This window comes from Xyrauchen texanus, chromosome 3, assembly GCF_025860055.1.
Source record: "Xyrauchen texanus isolate HMW12.3.18 chromosome 3, RBS_HiC_50CHRs, whole genome shotgun sequence".
Taxonomy (NCBI): Eukaryota; Metazoa; Chordata; class Actinopteri; order Cypriniformes; family Catostomidae; genus Xyrauchen; species Xyrauchen texanus.
In genome coordinates, this window is record NC_068278.1 from 51,357,208 (window position 1) to 51,376,795 (window position 19,588).

At 37.4% G+C, this 19,588-nt stretch overlaps 2 protein-coding genes across 3 annotated transcripts in view; one reads left to right on the top strand and one right to left on the bottom strand.

Annotated features, from left to right (window-relative positions):
• suds3 (SDS3 homolog, SIN3A corepressor complex component) overlaps nucleotides 1-5,382 on the bottom strand; it is a 29,338-nt gene extending 23,956 nt beyond the window's left edge. The window contains exons 1-3 of the mRNA XM_052111972.1: nucleotides 5,268-5,382; nucleotides 1,724-1,793; nucleotides 1,469-1,524 (exon numbers count right to left, since the gene is read on the bottom strand). Of these exons, the coding sequence (XP_051967932.1) occupies nucleotides 1,469-1,524; nucleotides 1,724-1,793; nucleotides 5,268-5,379 (238 nt within the window). The 5' untranslated portion in view covers nucleotides 5,380-5,382. The remainder of the gene's footprint in view (nucleotides 1-1,468; nucleotides 1,525-1,723; nucleotides 1,794-5,267) is intronic.
• Nucleotides 5,383-6,417: 1,035 nt separating this feature from the next.
• taok3a (TAO kinase 3a) overlaps nucleotides 6,418-19,588 on the top strand; it is an 86,310-nt gene continuing 73,139 nt past the window's right edge. The window contains exon 1 of one of the 2 annotated variants that reach the window (XM_052098426.1): nucleotides 6,418-6,822. The gene's annotated coding sequence lies outside the window, so the exon portion shown is untranslated. Of the gene's footprint in view, nucleotides 6,823-7,217; nucleotides 7,457-19,588 lie in introns of those variants that run through there. The other variant, XM_052098418.1, reaches the window with a different exon arrangement.

Here is a 19,588-nt window from a genome sequence, read left to right on the forward strand (position 1 = left end):
CAGATCGACTTAACAGCCGGATAATGTGTGATCCTTAGTCGTTTGGTGTATGATGCCCAGTTTTTTCTCTAGCCATTTAACCCTTGTGTTGTGCTCGTTGTGCTAACACCTTTTGTGTTCCCGGTCAAACATGAATGCATAAAGCTGATCCTACCAATTCTTAAATAATGCTTTTAATTTGCTGACAAATTAGAACTGTTTTGTTCTCATAATTTGAAAATGTGTTATCACTACACTTATAATCAGAGGTGGTAAAAACATAAAAAAGATGAGATAGCCATGTGTTATATATCGTTGTAAAGGTCTCAATTAGTAAAATGCAATGAGCAAATTTGTTTCACTCAGAGGTCAAACTGCAGTGAGTATTAGTGTATGAAATTTCCACTGACACATAAATATAATTAACAGGAGTGTTGTTTCTTCCCATTTTTTCCTAATTACTTCCTGAAACATACATATAACACAGACAGATAATGACCAAGTTTATAAAGCGCCGTTCTGAAATGTCATGTAAACGAGAACACAGATTTCCTCATGCCATTTAAGGGATGAAGAGAAAGCGGTTTAACACACCCAGGTTTCTCCCGGAGAACGTGGCTTACTGTGGCCATGTAAACACATAAGCGGCTTTCTTACAGGTTTTTGAAGAATGTGCATATGCTTGAACAGACCGGAGAACAAGCGTCATAGGACGAAGCCCAAAAACAAGTCAAAACAACGGAAATAATTAATTATTTCTGGGAGTACAGTGGGAAAAGCACTTAAAACTATAAACTATACCCATTTATACAAACATCATTGTAAAATATCAACAGTCCCTCACATTCACATATATGCATATATGCGCTTGTACACTGAGGGAAAGAGTTTTATGTAAGAGGAAAACCCCACTATTGCAGAACAATACTGCTGCAGGTCACGATGGAAAGTTAAGGAAACAAACACAGAAATAACTCTGGAATATCTGAAAAGTCTTCCTCGGATACCATGTTTGTTATTTACACAAGCGTGACATGGAAATTATGTTTCTGCGGAGAAAGCTGCTTACTGACCGAGCCACATGTATACAGGAGTAAAGAGTACGTCCCTTATACAGCACATGTAAACGGGAATGATGCTTTCTTGCAATAACCCGCTTTCTCGCAATAAGCCGCTTTCTGGTGTCCATGTAAATGTAATCAATGTCATATTGTAACTTACAGCAGACTATTCAAACAAGCCCAAACACAACACAATATGATAAGTAGATCTTGAAATACTCCTCAAAAAGTGTAGATGTTAAGACGATGCACAAAAGGGCACTTTTAATCAGTCAGTTTTGACCAGAACACAATATATACATTTAAATAATCTGTTATCTTATGATAATTTTCTAATCTTTACACATTTTAAGTCAGTAGTGTAATCCAGTCTTTAGATAAACATATAAGAAATTTCCAAAATGACAAACTGATAGATTTCGAGTCACCTTCCTGGAGTTGCTGCAGCTGTCTTTTCAGTGATGCCAGCTTGTCTTGATACATCCTGAAATCATGAAAAACAAAATTTCCATTCCATAACATGCAGATACTAGCGATGTCCTTTCATCTGTCATTAGCATAATTTTTACAGAGCTGGTCAAAGATTGAAAAACATACTGGGACAGGCCTGTGTATTTGTGTCATTTTACTGTAATGAGTGATAGTGGTCAGCATGGATGCAGAGCTCATTTTGGAATACTTACTGTTCCTTGATTTCAACATAGTCATCCTCATCATGTTTGGCCAAATCTGTTTCACTGGCATCTTCTGTGTCTAAAAAAAAGAAATGGAACCAATTAGATTTTGGGAAATTTTGCAGGTTAATTCGATATCAATTTGGGGAAAGGTAAGCCCAAAAAGACCATTGTGATATCAAATAACAATATTCCCAAACTAGACTTGATTTTGACCAGCTTTGATCTGATTTAAAAAAGGTTATAACAGTAATAAATTAATGCTTTATTCGTGTGATAGCACATAGCGTTTTGACACCAACTAGTGCATCTACAGCACCACTTAGTGGATACATACAGTAGTTTAACATTTGTTCCACCTCTTTCTTTTTTTTATATATATATAATTTAGTGCTAAAGGGTACCGAAGCTCATTTCATGATAAAAAGTCATAATTATGGGATTAAAAAGTAATTGTGTTGAAATAAAACAAGTAAATATTAAGAGATACAATGTCATTATTTTGAGGTAAAAGTCACAATTATGAGATACAAAGTTATATTTATGAGATTTATGAAATTTCCCAGATCCAGACTAGACCCCTCAAGACCCAGACCAAGACAAGACCATTCAAGACCCAGATCCAGACCAAGACATGTTGGTTCAAGAACCAGGCAATACATTTTAATGAACCATTATGATAAATTTATACTTGAAGAATCTTCTCTAAAGTTTTCAAATGCAAATTTGACCACCGCAGACATTTTCCAGACAGATATAGAAAACAGTCCAGTTTTACAAGATGCCTCAACCCAAAACAAAGCAGTTTATTTGTCTATCGTAATAAAAGTAAGATTAAAAAAGGTGTCATATATGGCTCTTTATTACAGGCATCATTTTTAAAAATAAGAAATAAATCCTAAAGGAATGCTAATAGATAGTTGATGAAATAATAACATTTCAGTTTATGATTAGGATCTTAATGTATTGGATAATTATCCGCTTCAGGATTGGTTCAGAATTATTAAAAATGCCTTCAAGATTATTTGCATCATAAATTAACTCTCAAAACACAGATGGCTCATTCACATGTTAACATTAAATGCTAAATTCATCTTTGCTAATCAAAGTTAAACCGAGAGATGGAAACTTAATTGAAAACTATTGTTGGAAAATTAAACTATTAAAGTGTAGAAACAATGTAAATGTATTGTGCAGTGTAGATAGCTTCATTAATTATAACGGGAGTTTTTTGTTGACCATTTAGTCACTGTCTTTATTGACTGATGCAGAACAGCAATGAACTAATTCAGGAAAACAGTTCTCAGCTTGTTTGGGATGCGTTGCTGTAGAAATAATTTGGCATGCAGTACATTTATTTGTGTTAATTGTGTTGTTAGACCGTGTAGAAGTGGTTGAAATAATTATCACATTAAGTGCACAGGTAATATACACTGCGGTCTTCACTAAGACCATAAGCCGAGACCCATATCAAGACACCAAGTAACGAGACCAAGATCCAGACCAAGACACTAAGTAAGAAGACCCAGATCCAGACCAAGACACTAAGTAAGGAGATCCAGATCCAGACCAAGACACAGAGTAACAAGTCCCAGACACTAAGTAACAAGACCCAGATCCAGACCAAGACACTAAGTAACAAGACCCAGATCCAGACCCAGACACTGAGTAACAAGACCCAGACACTGAGTAACAAGACCCAGATCCAGACCCAGACACTGAGTAACAAGACCCAGACACTGAGTACCAAGACCCAGATCCAGACCAAGACACTGAGTAACAAGTCCCAGACAAAGACACTAAGTAACAAGTCCCAGATCCAGACCAAGACACTGAGTAACATGTCCCAGATCCAGACCCAGACACTGAGTAACAAGACCCAGACATTGAGTAACAAGACCCAGACCCAGACCAAGACACTGAGTAACATAACCCAGACACTAAGTAACCAGATCAAGACCAAGATACAGAGTAACATGGCCCAGACCAAGACACTAAGGAACAAGACCCAAAACCAGACCAAGACATTGAGTAACTAGACCCAAACCAAGACAATAAGACAAGTGACATAGTTCCAATGATGAGAAAAAACAGGAATGCTTGAGGTAGGTATTAGGCAAATTACTTCATGTCATTGATCTGTTTAGACGCCTTTGGTCCATGCTGTGATCATATATCAATAAAACCGCACCAGATTTCGTTTGGAAGTGGACAGTGACCCACTATTCAGGCGGTCTCGGTCCATCTGTTTGGTGTGCACCAAGGTACAGATGGCAGCATTCACACTTATTCAAATGAACCGCACTAACAGAGCAATCGCACCAGAGTTCATTTTAATCTAACCAAACCTGCCAAGTGTGAACACACCCTAAGTAACGAGAGCCAGATCCAGACCGCCTTTATATGGTCTCAATATATCTTGAGACCAAGACCACAAGATCAAGACTCCAACTCTGTGAGATGCTATGTCATAATGATGAGATTAAAAAGTACATCTCATAGATATGGTTTAGTATCTCATAATTATAACTTTTTTTTTATCTCAAGAATAATCTTAAATAATGAGATAATAATAAATAAAAAAAAAGACTTTGTTTCACATAATTTTGATTTACCAAAGGATGATTTTTTTCTATGTGGGGGAAATGGGCTTCCATAAAATGTACAATAGGTGGAAAATTCATACATTTAAATTACATATAATTGAGTAGACTTTTCCTTACCAAAGGTATAGAAGTGCATATTGTATTTTTGACAGTTATCTAACCCGACAGTAGTGGGAACTAATTGATTACTAAGACCAAATCTTCAGCACCAATAAAAACAATAATATAAGACTATTTAAACCACATAAATAAACAAAACACATCCATCTGCTAAGGAAGACCCTCATATATTCAAACACTTCATGTTCACGAAGAGAGCTCGGATCAAACAACATATCTCTACATAAACAGTCCTCATCTTATCTTATATGATCTCTGAAGTCTGGTCTAGTCCGTCTTCAATTGAGCTGCATGGCACAAGCAGTCTCACATGCTAACTGAGCTAATGCCATCAATTCTCACAATTTAAAACTCAAATCAGCTCCATCATGTACTATTTATTCTTCTCAACGTGTTACTTAACACGCAAAGTCTCTGATTGCAAGTCTGTATGAGTTTAATAACCTAATTCTCCATTTATGTATCCTGATATGTGGTAACTCTGCTAACTGTTTATCAACAGACTGGTCAACACACAAAATAAACACACATGTCATAATGCAGCGAACTGCTTACACAGCTCCTATTAAGGTCCAAAACATCAAAACCACATATGAATAATGTAGATAAAGTGTTAAAAACCAAGTGAGCTATGAAATTAACAGAAAACAAGGCGGCACACATAGCACACACACTTTGCTTGCATCTGTTTACATTTAACACACAACCTACAACCTATTAATTCGTATCCAAAATGCAGAAATGTAAAATGGACTCTTCTAACACGAGTAAATGGCCTTAGTCAGATAAATAAATAACAAAATAAAAAAAGTGTGCTTAATAATCACCTTCCTCAGAGTCTCTGCCTCTTAAACTGCGATCATCGTCTTCATCCACACTGTCTAGCTCTTCCTCGTCATTATAATAATCCACCATGGGTGAAAGTAAAGTCGACGCCATTTATTAAACGTAAATATTGATTGAAATGCTAGAATGTAAACAATCACACTGGGCTGACAACGTTCTCAGCCTTTCGCCCCTTGTTTTTCAATGGAGGTAGGCCGAGGAATCTGATTGGCGGACATGGTCGCCCAATGCACTCTGGAATTGATTGTACGTAAGTATGACATAAGGGTAAAGAGAGAGAGAGAGAGAGAGAGAGAGAGAGAGAGAGAGAGAGAGAGAGAGAGAGAGAGAGAGAGAGTAGTATAGTCTCCGCGCGTGCCAAATGTATTTACTAGACTTCTCGCTCAGTCAAGTTGCCTGTAGGCTAAACAACATTATATTTCAGTCAGCATACAGCAGCATCTCAGTCAGGTAAGGATATTGATGTCATTATGAAAAGACATATAAGAAAGGATATTTTCACCTGTCATTTAGTTTGTGATGTTAGATTCCGCACACTGGCTTGAATGGGCTTCCATTTCATTCAAAGTGCCTTTTTCAACGTTAAACATACATTTACACAGTACTTATAAGTGTTTATCATCATCATCATCATTGTCATTTTCATAATCAATACCTGAACAAGTAAAAGGTGTCAAATATATTGGGCGCATAGGGAAAAATCAATAACATTTGTTTTGCAATGCAAAAATACAGAGCATAAAGCATCTTTGACAAGGAAATATTTGTAGCAAATAGCTAATAATAATATTAATAATAATATTAATGATTATTATTTGGCTGCTAGATTCACTTCAGGGCATAACAGGTGTTTGACATGATATTCAACATAATACAATGACACAACTTGCATGCATGCTTTAGTCAGGACTGCAAGCTGCAGCAATACTTACAAGTTATATTACCTGGTCAGGTGGAGAAATATGCGAAAAACCCTCGTTCAATAAATCATTACACTAGATTATAATCCTACTATCCCCTTTTCAGGAAACTGCCACTATGTTATCCTTTTGTGTCTTGATGCGTACTTTGTTTTTCATCCGGCAGGTGGCGACCGCGAGTTTAAAAGCGGATTGACTCGCGAGCTCGTTTGTCGGTCCATTTACCTTGTAGCAGGTGCGATGGATTTCTAAAAGCGTCAGATGCGTGTCACATTTTTGTGTCAATCGTGCAGGCTTTAGCATTTGTATTTATGCCGGATATTATAACATGAACTATATGGACGTTTTAATAGACTGATGGTGAGGGACAGTCATGACGTCGGTCGAAAAGAAAACACGTTGAAGCGTTTTCAGGTGTAAGAGGACCAAGACGTCAATTGCGATGAGTTTGGAACTTTATCCCCCTCATTATTACACCTTAAAAGGGCTACTGGAGAAATGAGATGGATTTGTAGTGCTCTAGTTGAGGAGAGCGTTTATTCGGCTGAGGACATTTGCTTATAACCAGACTTCGATGGAGTTGGACCTGGATTAAATATAAAGGTTTGCTGATTTGGTAAGGTCGCTTTTTCTTGCATTTGCGTTGCTATGGCTTTGTAAGCACATTTGTTTTGCATTGGTGTTTTGATATTTGCGATTTTTCGCACCGTCCATTGAAAGCGTCTTTAATGGATCTGGTGTCACAATTCCCGACTCCATAGATTGCATCTGCGCTCGATTGATTTCCCCTTCATGAATGGAAGACTTCATAAAGTAGAACAAATACTACGTCTGATCATGTGATGAATTAAAGCGCGCGTGTGTGTCGCAGTGTGGTTTAAAGTCTGTGCAAGAACATATGCACACATTTATGATTTAAAAAAAAAAAAAATAATGGTTGAGTTAGGTTATTAATGCGTTCTAGAAAGACAGATATTGGGTTATTTATATGTTTATTCGGGGTGTATGGACTGTGCGCGTTTGAGCATGCTGGTTCAAGGGCTCATGCACTTTAGTTCCGTGTGCGCGCGCGCGTGTCATCTTCACTATGCGCACACAGCGGCTGTTCATCCAGGAAGTCAGATAGAGAAACGGACAGACAGGCGAACATGGGCCATCAAAACGTTTAAAAGACTCCATTTGCGGCGGGAATCAATGTTTTAGGGCGGCGAATTTCTGCCTCGAGCTTCCTGTCATCCCGCAGAAAAGAGGTAAGTAGCCTACCATTCACAACTATTGCCATGGTCTCGTGGATAGAACTTTTTTTAGGGTCTGCGTGACATATATTCATGCACATTAATTTCAGAGTCATGCAAAATGTATTAAACGTTACCCAGAGTTGTTTTACGAAGATATCAGGATGTCAGGATGGAGTTTAATTATTTTACTTACACCTGCGGGCACTTTGCACGCTTGTCGGTTTGCTAACCTAACTGATTTGAGCCATATGCCACCCAAAATTTCACTTCCTCTGCAGCTCAAAATCCTTATGCATTCGTTTTGTATGCTCGTATCTGTAAACCTTTATAAAAAATGTTGATTAATTTTAAATAGGCCTATAAGAAGCATGGATCAATATGCACGTACAAATATAGGTGCGCAAAGACGCGCTCCAAAGTGAAGGTAAAGTGAAACAAGTGTGGCCATGATAGACATGTTCAGTAAAGTGAGTTCTGATGTCAGGGCTCTTTCAGGTTATCCGTGGCTGTATTTCTCGTCTTCAGCCCCCGCTTGTCATGTGTAGCTATTTTAAGCAGCGCATGCGGCGTTTATTCTGTCGGATGGAAATCATAATGAAGTCTAATGGTCATGAAGAGCGCGGGATAGAAACATCTCACCATGCGGACCAAGCTACATCTGTCTACCGTTATTAGGCGCTGTCAGCCTCGCACGTGAACATAAAGTTGCCTTTTGGGCATTTACTACTGGAATAAATGTTGTTGACTAACGATGGGGCAACGGGTTGGCTTTGTATTGAATTAGTGGATTAAGAATGCATTAGTATTCCGTTAGTTTAAATCGTGTTTAAATGCAGGCTAATTATAATTTAAAGGGGTTAGGACCAGGAAATGCGATTTGCTTGACTTGTCTTTTCTTTTTCTGAGTGTTGTCTTCTGGTCGCGATGGATTTTAAACATTTGAATGTATGGTAATATGTTGTCATGTAATGAGTTACTGAAGGTCATCAGATCAGCTGTTTTTCAGTCATGCTGGAGTTATCTTTAAACTCTGTGTGTAAAATTTTACAATGACTTTATGGGGTTGTTAACTTATTTTATGTTTTATTTTTTACATGCCATACAAAGTCATGCATATCTGTATCTGATAACTTCGTTGTCGCAAATACCATACAGAATATTAAAAAGGGTGTTTTACAACCCTTGCGTGACAACTTTTGGGATTATAAAAATACCTATAAAAAGGGTATTTTTACCCTTGTAATTTTTCAGGCTATTTGAAATACCATCTTCGTAAATACATTTTATCAATTTGTATTCCTGTTATTCACCCAATAGAGTGCAACAGTCGGGTCCAGGAAGTAAAAATCCCATTCATTTGTCCCATGGATGAATTGAATTTTAACAATGACTAATAAAACTTAAAAGACAGACCATACCGAGCTATGAGGTTGTTCATCGATTGTATATGCTTCCGTTGAAGCCCTCCGTCTGCGTTCTTTTAACTTCATTGTTTAAAAAATGGTCTTTGATAGTGGAAAACATGTTAAAGAGAAACATCCACCAATGAGAGAACTGCAGCCAACGAAAACCTGCAAACGTGCCACTACACGTTCCCATGATGCAATGTGAATTTAATAGAGTTGTTCAAATTCAATTCCCATCACCCTTAAACTAGAGCTGGGCGATATGGCCAAAAATATTATCACGATATTCTTTCGTATCGTTCTATATCGATGTTTATCACGATATACATTTGCACATTGCAAATTGTTTTGAATTTCAAGTTGGCAGAAGAACAGTTACAATAGTCTATACAAAACTGCAATGGGGGCTCAGGCCCCAGAGAGAGCAAAAGCAGTGGTGTCTGAGGAGTCTTCTACCAAAATATTACAATATTTTATAGTTTGTCAAGTGCAGTTGGATATGAAAAGATCATCTGTTCGTTTTGAAGCATAATGACAGCATATCATTTTTACATTAAAATTACTTTATATTTTGTTACATTGTGACACCCAAGTATCTGAGGGTATCCCCTGATAGAAAATGTAAAAGTCTGAATGGACCATTTTTATTATATTTTCATTAAACTGAGAAAGACTAAGCTACAAACTAGTAATTGTATTGTCTTTACCTGTCAGCCATGCTAGAGATGATGACATTGATTAATTTAATAATAAACAGATTTCTGTTCTAATTTTGTTAAAGGCTCGTAACATGTTGATTAATAAAGATAAACTTGGAAGGAAAAAGCGTTCTAACAGTCTAATGGCGCTCTGGAACCACGTTAACTTATGCAGCTTCTCATGTCTACTCGCATGCGGGGAAAAGTGGCAACGTGTGCAGTGCAGGACTGGACGTAAATGAAGCATGTTTGGTGCTAGAGAAAAATGTTAAAGAATACAGCGCAGAAACATCAGATCTGGGGTACACAGCACTGTTGTTTTGTTGTGCTGCCCACTAAAGATGAGAGGGTGCGCGCAACCATCGTCATGATGTCTTGCGGTCCGGATGGGGTTCAGTGACTGGCGTGGCCTAATCGTTAGCAAGGCAACGCTAACATTAGCAACTTCATACAGTCTGAAAAATCTGAACTGCTTGCATCCTGATCGTCTAGATGTCGAACACAGACTTAATATAGAAAATGACTCGAGCTCATCATCGATATCGTGGATTTTTTTTTTTTAGCACGATGTATATCGTGATCGTTTTATCGCCCAGCCCTACATTAAACTACTTATATATTTGTACATATCAGAATATTCTGCAATAAATATAAAATATATTGTTTCTATACTTATAAACAACACTCTAAAACCAATAGTTTTATATATTGCCATCGTTTTTTTTTTTAATTCAATTATATCATTCGAAATGCTTCATGGGATTGTATTTTGTGCCCTCATGAAAGACTGCAAGTACACGGCATTGTACCTTAGTCAGACTGGTGGTGCCCAGGCCTGAATCGGGCAGGGGAGGAGTGTGACGAGGAGCAGGGCCGGGCCGTGATGGAGCAATGCTGCCAGAAGGGCTGGTTTGAGTATTTCTGTAACTGCTGATCTCCTGGGATTTTCATGCACAACAGTCTCTAGAGTGTACTCTGAATGGTGCCAAAAACAAACAAAAAAAATCCTGTGAGCGGCAGTTCTGTGGATGGAAATGCCTTGTTGATGAGAGAGGTCAACAAAGAATGGCCAGACTGGTTTGATCTGACAACGTCTACGGTAAGTCTGATAACTGCTCTGCACAATTGTGGTGAGAAGAATAGTTGTGGGTGGTGCATTTTTGGTTGCACGAGGGGGACCTACACAATATTAGGCAGGTGGTTTTAATGTTGTGGCTGATCGATGTATTTACATAGACATGTCATATACATATATCTACATGTGTATACCCTTGTGGTGACTGGATACAATTTGCACTGTTGTTATTTCCTTCTTCTGTTTATGGAACAGTACTTCATCTATATGGGATGACTAAACAGAAACCAGAACCTTCTATCTTAAACATGCATGCCTAATTTTTTAATTTTTTTATATATATATATATATATATATTCTATACTGAAGTTAAAGTTTCGTGTGAAATTTAGTAAATATAATGCACGTTTTTGCAATTATGTGTATATACATTTACTGTGTGTGTTTACAATGCTTAAAATCATGCCGATACTAGTCTGGAGCTTCAGTTAATCAATCAGAATGGGGAACAAATGTGATCTTTGTGATTTCAAAAAGACTGGCTGGTTTGAGTATTTCTGTAACTGCTGATCTCCCAAGACTTTCATGCACAACAGTCTCTAGAGTTTACTCCGAATGGTGCCAAAAACATCCAGTGAGCGACAGTTCTGAACGGAAATGCCTTGTTGATGAGAGAGTTCAGTGGAGAATGGCCAGACTGGTTCAGTTTACAGAAGGGCTACGGTAACTCGGGTAACCACTCTACAATTATAGTGAGCAGAATAGCATCACCGAATGCACAACACTTTGGGCTACAACAGCAGAAGACCCCATCTTCTAGGACCATAGTGTTCCTAACAAAGTGCTCAATGAGTGTATACATCATTCTTTTGACCACCTTGTCCTCTAGATATCTGCATTGGCCATAAAAAGATCCTAAAGTTCTCATCCACTAATTGCAACACTTGCCCACGCTGTTCTAGTCACCAGTTTACGCTTCATTATCGAGCTAGTGATCAAGGTGAGTTGGGACAGTAGTGTGTGTGTACAGTATGTGTGTTTGTGGCTCTGGTCTCATAGTTTAATGGCTTTATTGCTCTCACACTGTCTTTTTATAGTTGCTCTTATCTGAATGCTGTATGTTTGGTAACTGGAACATTCCTAAATTTATTGCATTTAATGTTTCATTTCAGGAAATATACTTGTTGGCGTTATCTTTCTATCTGTTGCTGCATGAACCTATATTTAGATGCTGTATCAGCTTTGCATCCATTCATCATGTCATGGTGTGAGGTTGGTGTGATACTATTGGGTATTGAATGGTATTTGCACGGTCTACAAATATGTGAAATTCTCAAACTTTTCTTAACAGTTTGTGGTGTTGTGCGTGTCATCCCCTTGTGTGGTTGTAAATAAACACTATCAGCACAATTTGATAGCTCATGCTATTGGTGAAAATGCGGTGGGACATGACAAAATCACAGCCAGTGTTTGATATTTAAAAGAATAGTTCACCCAAAAATAATTCTCTCATTGATTTATCATTTTTGGGTGAACTATAACTTTAATATACAATAGAGCAGGATTTTGAACCAATGACATTTCACTGTGGTTGGGGCTGTTCTGCATAACCTGACAAACAGAAACCAAGCAACTGACAAAATGTCTCATTGCAGATGAAGCCAAAACAAGTCAACAAGTAATGTTGCCTAATGTGACAAAAAATAAGAGGGCCTGATGATGTCATCCAAAAAGGAATATTTCAGATGCTGAGGAAGTTTTATCTTTTTAATTAAAAATTTAAAAAGGCAATTTTTTTCCCCCTTTGAAATAACTGAATTGTGCATAATAAGGCCAGAAATGTGTATTTATAATGTAAGTAAATAGGGTAAGTTTTGATTTCATGTTGAATTTAATGTGGAAGAAATAGTATTTATCAATTGTCACTGTTGTGTCGTACCTGGTAGGGGTAAATATGAGACTAAGGCTACGTCCTATATTAATCTGGATATATTTGAAAACGGTGTTTTCGTTTCAAAATGCTCTCCGTCCACACTAATGTTTTCAAGCGTTTTCCAAAAGTTGCTTGTCCACACTGAAACATATGAAAATGCTTAAACCGTGTCACTGCGCATGCGGAAAATCCCTGTTGCATGTACGGTCTGAAACGCAATTGTCCTCGTTCCGTCGCTGGACACCATTTCTGAGTAAACTTCCCTTCACCTTTGAAGAAAATCATTGTGAAGGTTGTACAAAGTGACATTTATTTTTTTAACAAGGCTATCAAAGTGAGTATATAACGCTATAACGCAGGCTGCCATCTAGATTGTTTTGGTTGGATAGATCACATGACTAAAAATGCGTCATCGTTTTCCAAAGCATCCGTTTTCACAGTCCACATTACAACGCGAAAACGCCGTTTTCAAATTATCCACTTTGGAGTGTGTTTTCAAAAAGCTCAGTTTTCATGGACAAAAACGCAGTCTCTGTGTGGACAGAAGGCCAAAACGGAGAGAAAAAGATGTTTTCAAACGAAAATGTATTGGTGTGGACTAGGCTGTACATCAGCAATGATCTTCATTTGTAGTGTTGGCAAACATCCATGGATTTACCTTTTGTACAAATGAAATGTTTGGTGGTGAAAGAAAGCAAGCTCTTCAATAGGCGTTGTCTTTTTGTTTTTATACAGTAAGGCTGTCTTTTTAAATAAAAATGCATCAATTTGGACTTGACTCATCAGAAGAAAGGGGTGACCCATCCAAATGTATATAGACAGCAATATTTGGAAATAAGAAACCAATTCCCCTCCCATGTACCTATATTCACAGATGGCTCGAAGATGGAAAAACAGTGTAACGGCAGCAATGGTGACTGACATCAGCTATGGAATTCGTATTCCAAAACAGTGCTCAATTTTCTCTGCTGAGGCTCGTGCTTTACTTTTAGCTTTGGAGCACATTGAAAATTCTCTGCAAAAATTTTTTATAATTTTTACTGACTCTAAATCCTGCCTTCAAGCAATGGACACTTTAAAAATTGACCATCCTTTAGTGGACTGCATCTTAACCAAAGTGGATTATCTACTAAATCAGTTCTTCAGCATTATTTTTTGCTGGGTTCCAAGACATGTTGGCCTTTCAGGAAATGAACAAGCTGATGCAGCTGCTAAGGAAGCTCTTAATCAGGAAGTTAATGAATGTCAAATCCCTCCCTCAGATATCAGACCGATTATTAACCGATATATTTTAAATAAGTGGCAAGAAGAGTGGAATATGTGCAAGAACAACAAGTTGTATGTAATTCATCCGGAAATTTCAAACAGACTTTTTATCAATTTTAAAACAAGATTTGATCAAGTGGTCTACACCAGATGTCGTATAGGTCACGCAAATCTGACCCATGCCTTTTTGCTTAAAGGTGAAGACCCAACCCTATGTATGTTTTGTAATATTCCCTTATCTGTCAAACATATTTTACTAGATTGTCCTGGTCTTAACACAAGTAGAATGCTCTTTTATGAAGTTACCTCGTTAAAGGACTTATTTAATGAGATTGTGCCTGAAAAGGTTTTGGATTTCTTATCATATATTAATCTTAAAAAAAATATTGTATAATATGACTTGCTATTTATATTTGTTTTGTTTTTATTGTATTTATATGATATTTGTTTTTTGTAATTGAATTCTTGCCATGAAAATAGCTTTGATCGCTGACATGGCATTAAATAAAACATACTACTACTACTAAATAAAAATGCACATTCAAATGCTAAAATGAGCATTTTAATTTTTTATATATGCACTGCACAGACCGATCTCATTATTGGGCAAAAACAGATGCAGTGGCCCCTTGGGTGGAGGTCTTTGACCGTTGTCTTTCTCTCTTATTAGCGTCTTGTTGTATTAGCATTAGGTACATACTCACTGAGCACTTCATTAGGAGCACTATGCTCCTAATAAAGTGCCCAGTATTAGGAAAACTTTCCTTTGCTCTCAAAATGCAGTTCTTTGTGGCATGGATTCCAAAATATGTTGGAAACATTCTTTTAAGATTCTGGTCCATGCTGACATGATTGCATGATGTTATTTCTGCAGATTTGTAAGCTGCACATTCATGCTGCACATCTCCCATTCTACCACATCCTAAAGGTGTTCTATTGGATTCAGATCTGTTGACTGGAAAGGCCACTGAAGAACAAAGAACTCCTTTTCAAGTGCATGAACCAGTTGATGCATTTTGAGATGGGTAAATTGAAGCCTTGAAGGGATTCACATGGTCTGCAACAATACTCAAAAAGGCTGTTGCATTAAAGAGATTATTTGTATTAACAGGCCCAAAGAATGCCAAGAAAACATTCCTCACACCACTGCTACCAGCCTGGACTGTTGACACAATGCCAGTTGGGTCCATGGATTAATCTTGTTTGTGCCAAATTCTGACCCTACCATGTGCCTCAACAGAAATTGTGATTCATCAGAACAGGCTATGCTTTTCCACTATTCAACTGTCCAGTTTTGGTAATACGGTTTTTGTCCTTGGCTGACGTGGAATCTGATGTGGTCTTCTGCTGTTGTAGCCCATCCGCCTCAAGGTTCGCCATTTTGTGCAATCTGAGGTGCTATTCAGCTCATTACAATTGTACAGAGGGGATATCAGAGTTACCGTAGCATTTCTGTCAGCTCAAACCAGTTTGGCCATTCTCCATTGACCTCATTAATGAGGCTTTCTGTCCACAGAACTGCCGCTCACTGGATGGTTTTTGATTTTGGCACAATTTTGAGTAAACTCTAGAGGCTCATGGGTGAAATCCCAGGAGATCAGCAGTTGCAGAAATACTCAAACCAGCCCGTCTGGCATCAACAATCATGCAATGGTCAAAATCACTGAGATAACCAATTATCCCCATTCTGATGGTTGATGTGAACATTAACTGAAGCTCCTCACCGGTATCTGCATGATAGTCTGCATTTCACTGCCACATGAATGGCTGATTAGATAATCACATGATTAAATTGGTGTACATAAAAATATATTTAATGAAAAACAATGTGGTACATCCAGTATTATGAAGCTTGTGTCCATGGTACACTGGTATAGGCTACTGTGCAACAATTACGTTTACATGAAACAATCTATTAAAGCATTTGTTTTCTTATTTAATTTTTTACTTATGATTTGAGATTGCTAAATCTTTTGACTTTACCACACTTTCACTAAATGAGTTAATAATGCAGTAGCTTCAAGTGAGTTGACCACTGTCATTAGACACTTAGATTTTTGTGCTTATGTCATCCCTCCATTGCTCCTTTTAATTGCAGTACAGGAAGTCACCCAGCTCGTTATAATTGGCACAACTGATTAAGCCTCATGAACTACTCTGCCCATACTGTGTAATATGTGCCCAATCAATTCTTTCACTGCATTGAATTCCAGGGTTTAATTAAAAAAATTATATATATTTTGTGAACAAGTCTGTAATATTTCTGTGCACCACATAGAATGATGAGGCAAATTCTGAGGTCGACTTTAAAGGGATAGTTCTCCCGGAAATGAAAATTCTGTAATATTTACTCACTACAATTTAGTTTTAAACTCGTATAATTGTTTTCTTCTGCTGAACACATTTTATGAATATCTGACCAGGACAACCAGTAAGACTTTTCAATACAATTGCATTGGATTTTCATTCACTTTCAAGTATTAAAAAGGACACTAAAGGATCATAAAAGTAGTCCATGCAACTCCATGTGCTATACTCAAAGTCTTCTGAAGGCATTAGATTGGTGAGGAATCCTGAAATGTATATAATTTTTGTGTGAACCACATGAACACGTGAGCTACTGTGAACAAGCTTCTCTTAAAATGCAAGATTTTCACAATAAAAATTACTTTGTATGCCTTCAGATGACTCCGAAGGCAAACAATAAGGTGCTGACTTTATGATACTTTTAGGTCCTTTTTGAAGCTTGATGGTGAATAGCTATCTACTGCCATTTTATTGAAAAAATTAATTGCCAATATCTCATTTTGTGTTCTGCAGAAGAAAGTCATACAGGTATGGGCGACATGAGGGTGATTTCTAGGGTGAACTATCCCATTAATTAAATATACCTGCATTAATTTCTTGCACTTAAATCTAGCTAGCCAAAAGTTTAAATTTTTAGACAACAAAGATACCAAATTAATGTACTTACTGAGAATGCAACACGTAGCCTACTTGCGATATGAATTCTGACACATTATGAAATGCAACATCATATGAAATCAAGCTTGTGTAGTTACAATTATAGCGTTTGTTTTAATGTTCTTCCAAGTAGTTTTGGGCCTTAGTTTTCTCATGATTTCTCATGATGCGTCTAATGCCGTATAACTTACAAGGCTAGTGGCTTGTCAATATTTCTGCCATGCGCTTGTCATTGATATTGGTTTGCTGTTGTATTACATCCAATCCAATTAGAAGGACTGACAAACTCTGCATGTCTTACAGAAGCGTGGAGTGAGTCTTTAGGTTTGTCACTGCTTGTGGTTGCTGAGATAGCCACCCATTCCCTTGCCTTTTTGTCTTCTGGGACCTGAACGTTTTTGACTTATCTGTCATTATCCAGCATGTGAGCTCCATGTCTCTGTTGAAAAATACATCAGGTTGAGAAGAACCATGCTGGCAGTCAGATGAGGCGGCTCAAGGTTATATGGCCTAGTAAAAAAGCACATTAAAAATTAAACCTCTATCAGCAATCATAATGTTCAGCTGTGATCGGCTTCAACAAGGCCACTCAAGATAACTTAAAGAAACTATGGTGATGACACTCACTTGTGCTGATTTTCATGACAATGTTGAAGAGAGACACCACTCGGCCAAAATAACTTTTTAAAAGGCACTTAGTGGATGGGCATCACTCCAGTGGATTTGGTTACCAGATTGAACATAGTCCCCATGTGGGGACTGTCACAGAATAGTGCCCCTGTCACAGAAAGGTGGCTCTCAGGGTCACAGTACTGGAGGAATAAAAGCTGTACTGTCACTAAAATGTTCTGCTGTCAATTAGATCAAAAATATGAGTGATAATTCACTGTCATTAGGTCAAACCGAAGGTACATTTACTCCCTGGTCTGCCACTTTGAAGACGTGTGACAAAGATGGTTTTGATTTATATTATGACTTTACTGGGATTTAATTAAGTCTTAATTTGCTGTGGAAGGCAATTTACTTTGTTCTGTTATGTTAGCCACACGCGCAATAGACATAAGTGCCAAATATCTTCATTAACATTGCCCATGGTGTTAAAAAGTGAACTGAAGACCTGCGTAGATTTGAGCTCTGACCAAGAAAGTTGACCAAATCCATGTTTTATTTGTTTCCCAACCTTTTTTATTTCTTACCTTAGGTCAGTGTTTCCCAACCTTTTTTCTGCCTTGGCACAATTTTTACGTCTAAACAATTCTACGGCACACCACTATCCCCCATATGCTAACCATCGTCAATATTTTTCCTTTTTCAAGAACTTGTCCATGTTTTCTGTCCATCTTTAGTAGCGTGTTTACTTGTAATATTTGAAATTTGGCTATGCAAAATGTTTTCATATTTTAATGATATTAAGACCTTTAATAGCTTTTATTTTCACATTTTCATTTTTAATCAGGACGAGCATATAGCAGATTATGGATGTATTTATTTATGAAGGGAACAGATGAACAACAGAGACACAACACGAAGCAGCGGAGGCCACTAAAATATTACATATGAACAACGCAATTTTACAAAAAACAAACGCGATTTAAAATAGGAACGGACAGCGTAAAAAATGAACTGAACAGAACTCAATCGATAACTCAAACCTTCCTCCTGTTCTGCATCGACTTTAAACTTAAACTGAGGCAATTGTCATTAGATTTTGCGTCTTTGCCTCGGACAGACGACTTCTTGTGGCAGTTTTAATTTGGTTCTGTAGGCTGAACCCAGCGTCAAGTGCCGCATTGCCCTCCACATGGCAAGAGTTGCAGAAAGCTTCAGAGGGGTGATTTTATGAGTTTGCCACATAAAAAAGCAGGAGGTGTGCACAGTAAACATTGAAAAAATGGATTTGGAAGAGAGAAGAAAGCTTGCAGTTGCTTTGATTGCAGAAAGTAATAAAAGGACTCGTTTACGTGTCGTTTAAGTGTTTTCTTGGTGAATTTAAATTAGTTCAATAACTGGGGTCTCTGATATTCGTAAATGATAAGGTAATATTTAATTGAGACCTTCAATGTCAAATTTGTTCAGGTTTTAAATATTTATTGTTGCTTCGTACTCTCAAATACTTTATTGGTGAAGCAAAAACGTGTGTGAGAAACACTTTGGTGTAAAGTCCTTAACACGGATAAATATCAGTCACTTTTGCCCATTAATCATAGCTCTTCACAAGTGACCGATTATGGTTTCAAAATGGTTAAAGGTGATGAGTTTAGATCCCTGAAATTTATTGTTTCATACATTTATTTATTTTGTGAAATTTGATTTTCAATGACACACCTGACAAACCACGGCACAGTGGTTGGGGAATCACTGCCTTCGGTTTTGGATCTTGCATTCTCCTTACATGGGCTACACTTTCTTTCTGCTTATCCCAATCTTTTCACAAGTAACATCTGACTTGTATCCTGATATGAATTCTGCTTTTATCCTTCAGCACCATTAAATCTTTAACTAAACTAAACTGAACTTCTATGAATTTGAAGAGATTAACATTTAAGAGATTATTTCAGGCATTTCTTCTTGGCAAGCATTCAAAGAAATGTATTCACATGGACTAAACTACTGTTTCAAAGTAGCTTCCAATTTTGACATGCTGCCTATAATCTAAACATAAATATGTAAATATTTTGTGTGCTTATGTGTGTGATGGAAGAGTAGGATGTGCATGGTTGTGATTTGGAACAGGACCCTGGTTTCCCCCGTCTGTTTGACAGACAGTTCTGTCGATGTGAAGAGAGCGTGAGGTAATGAGTA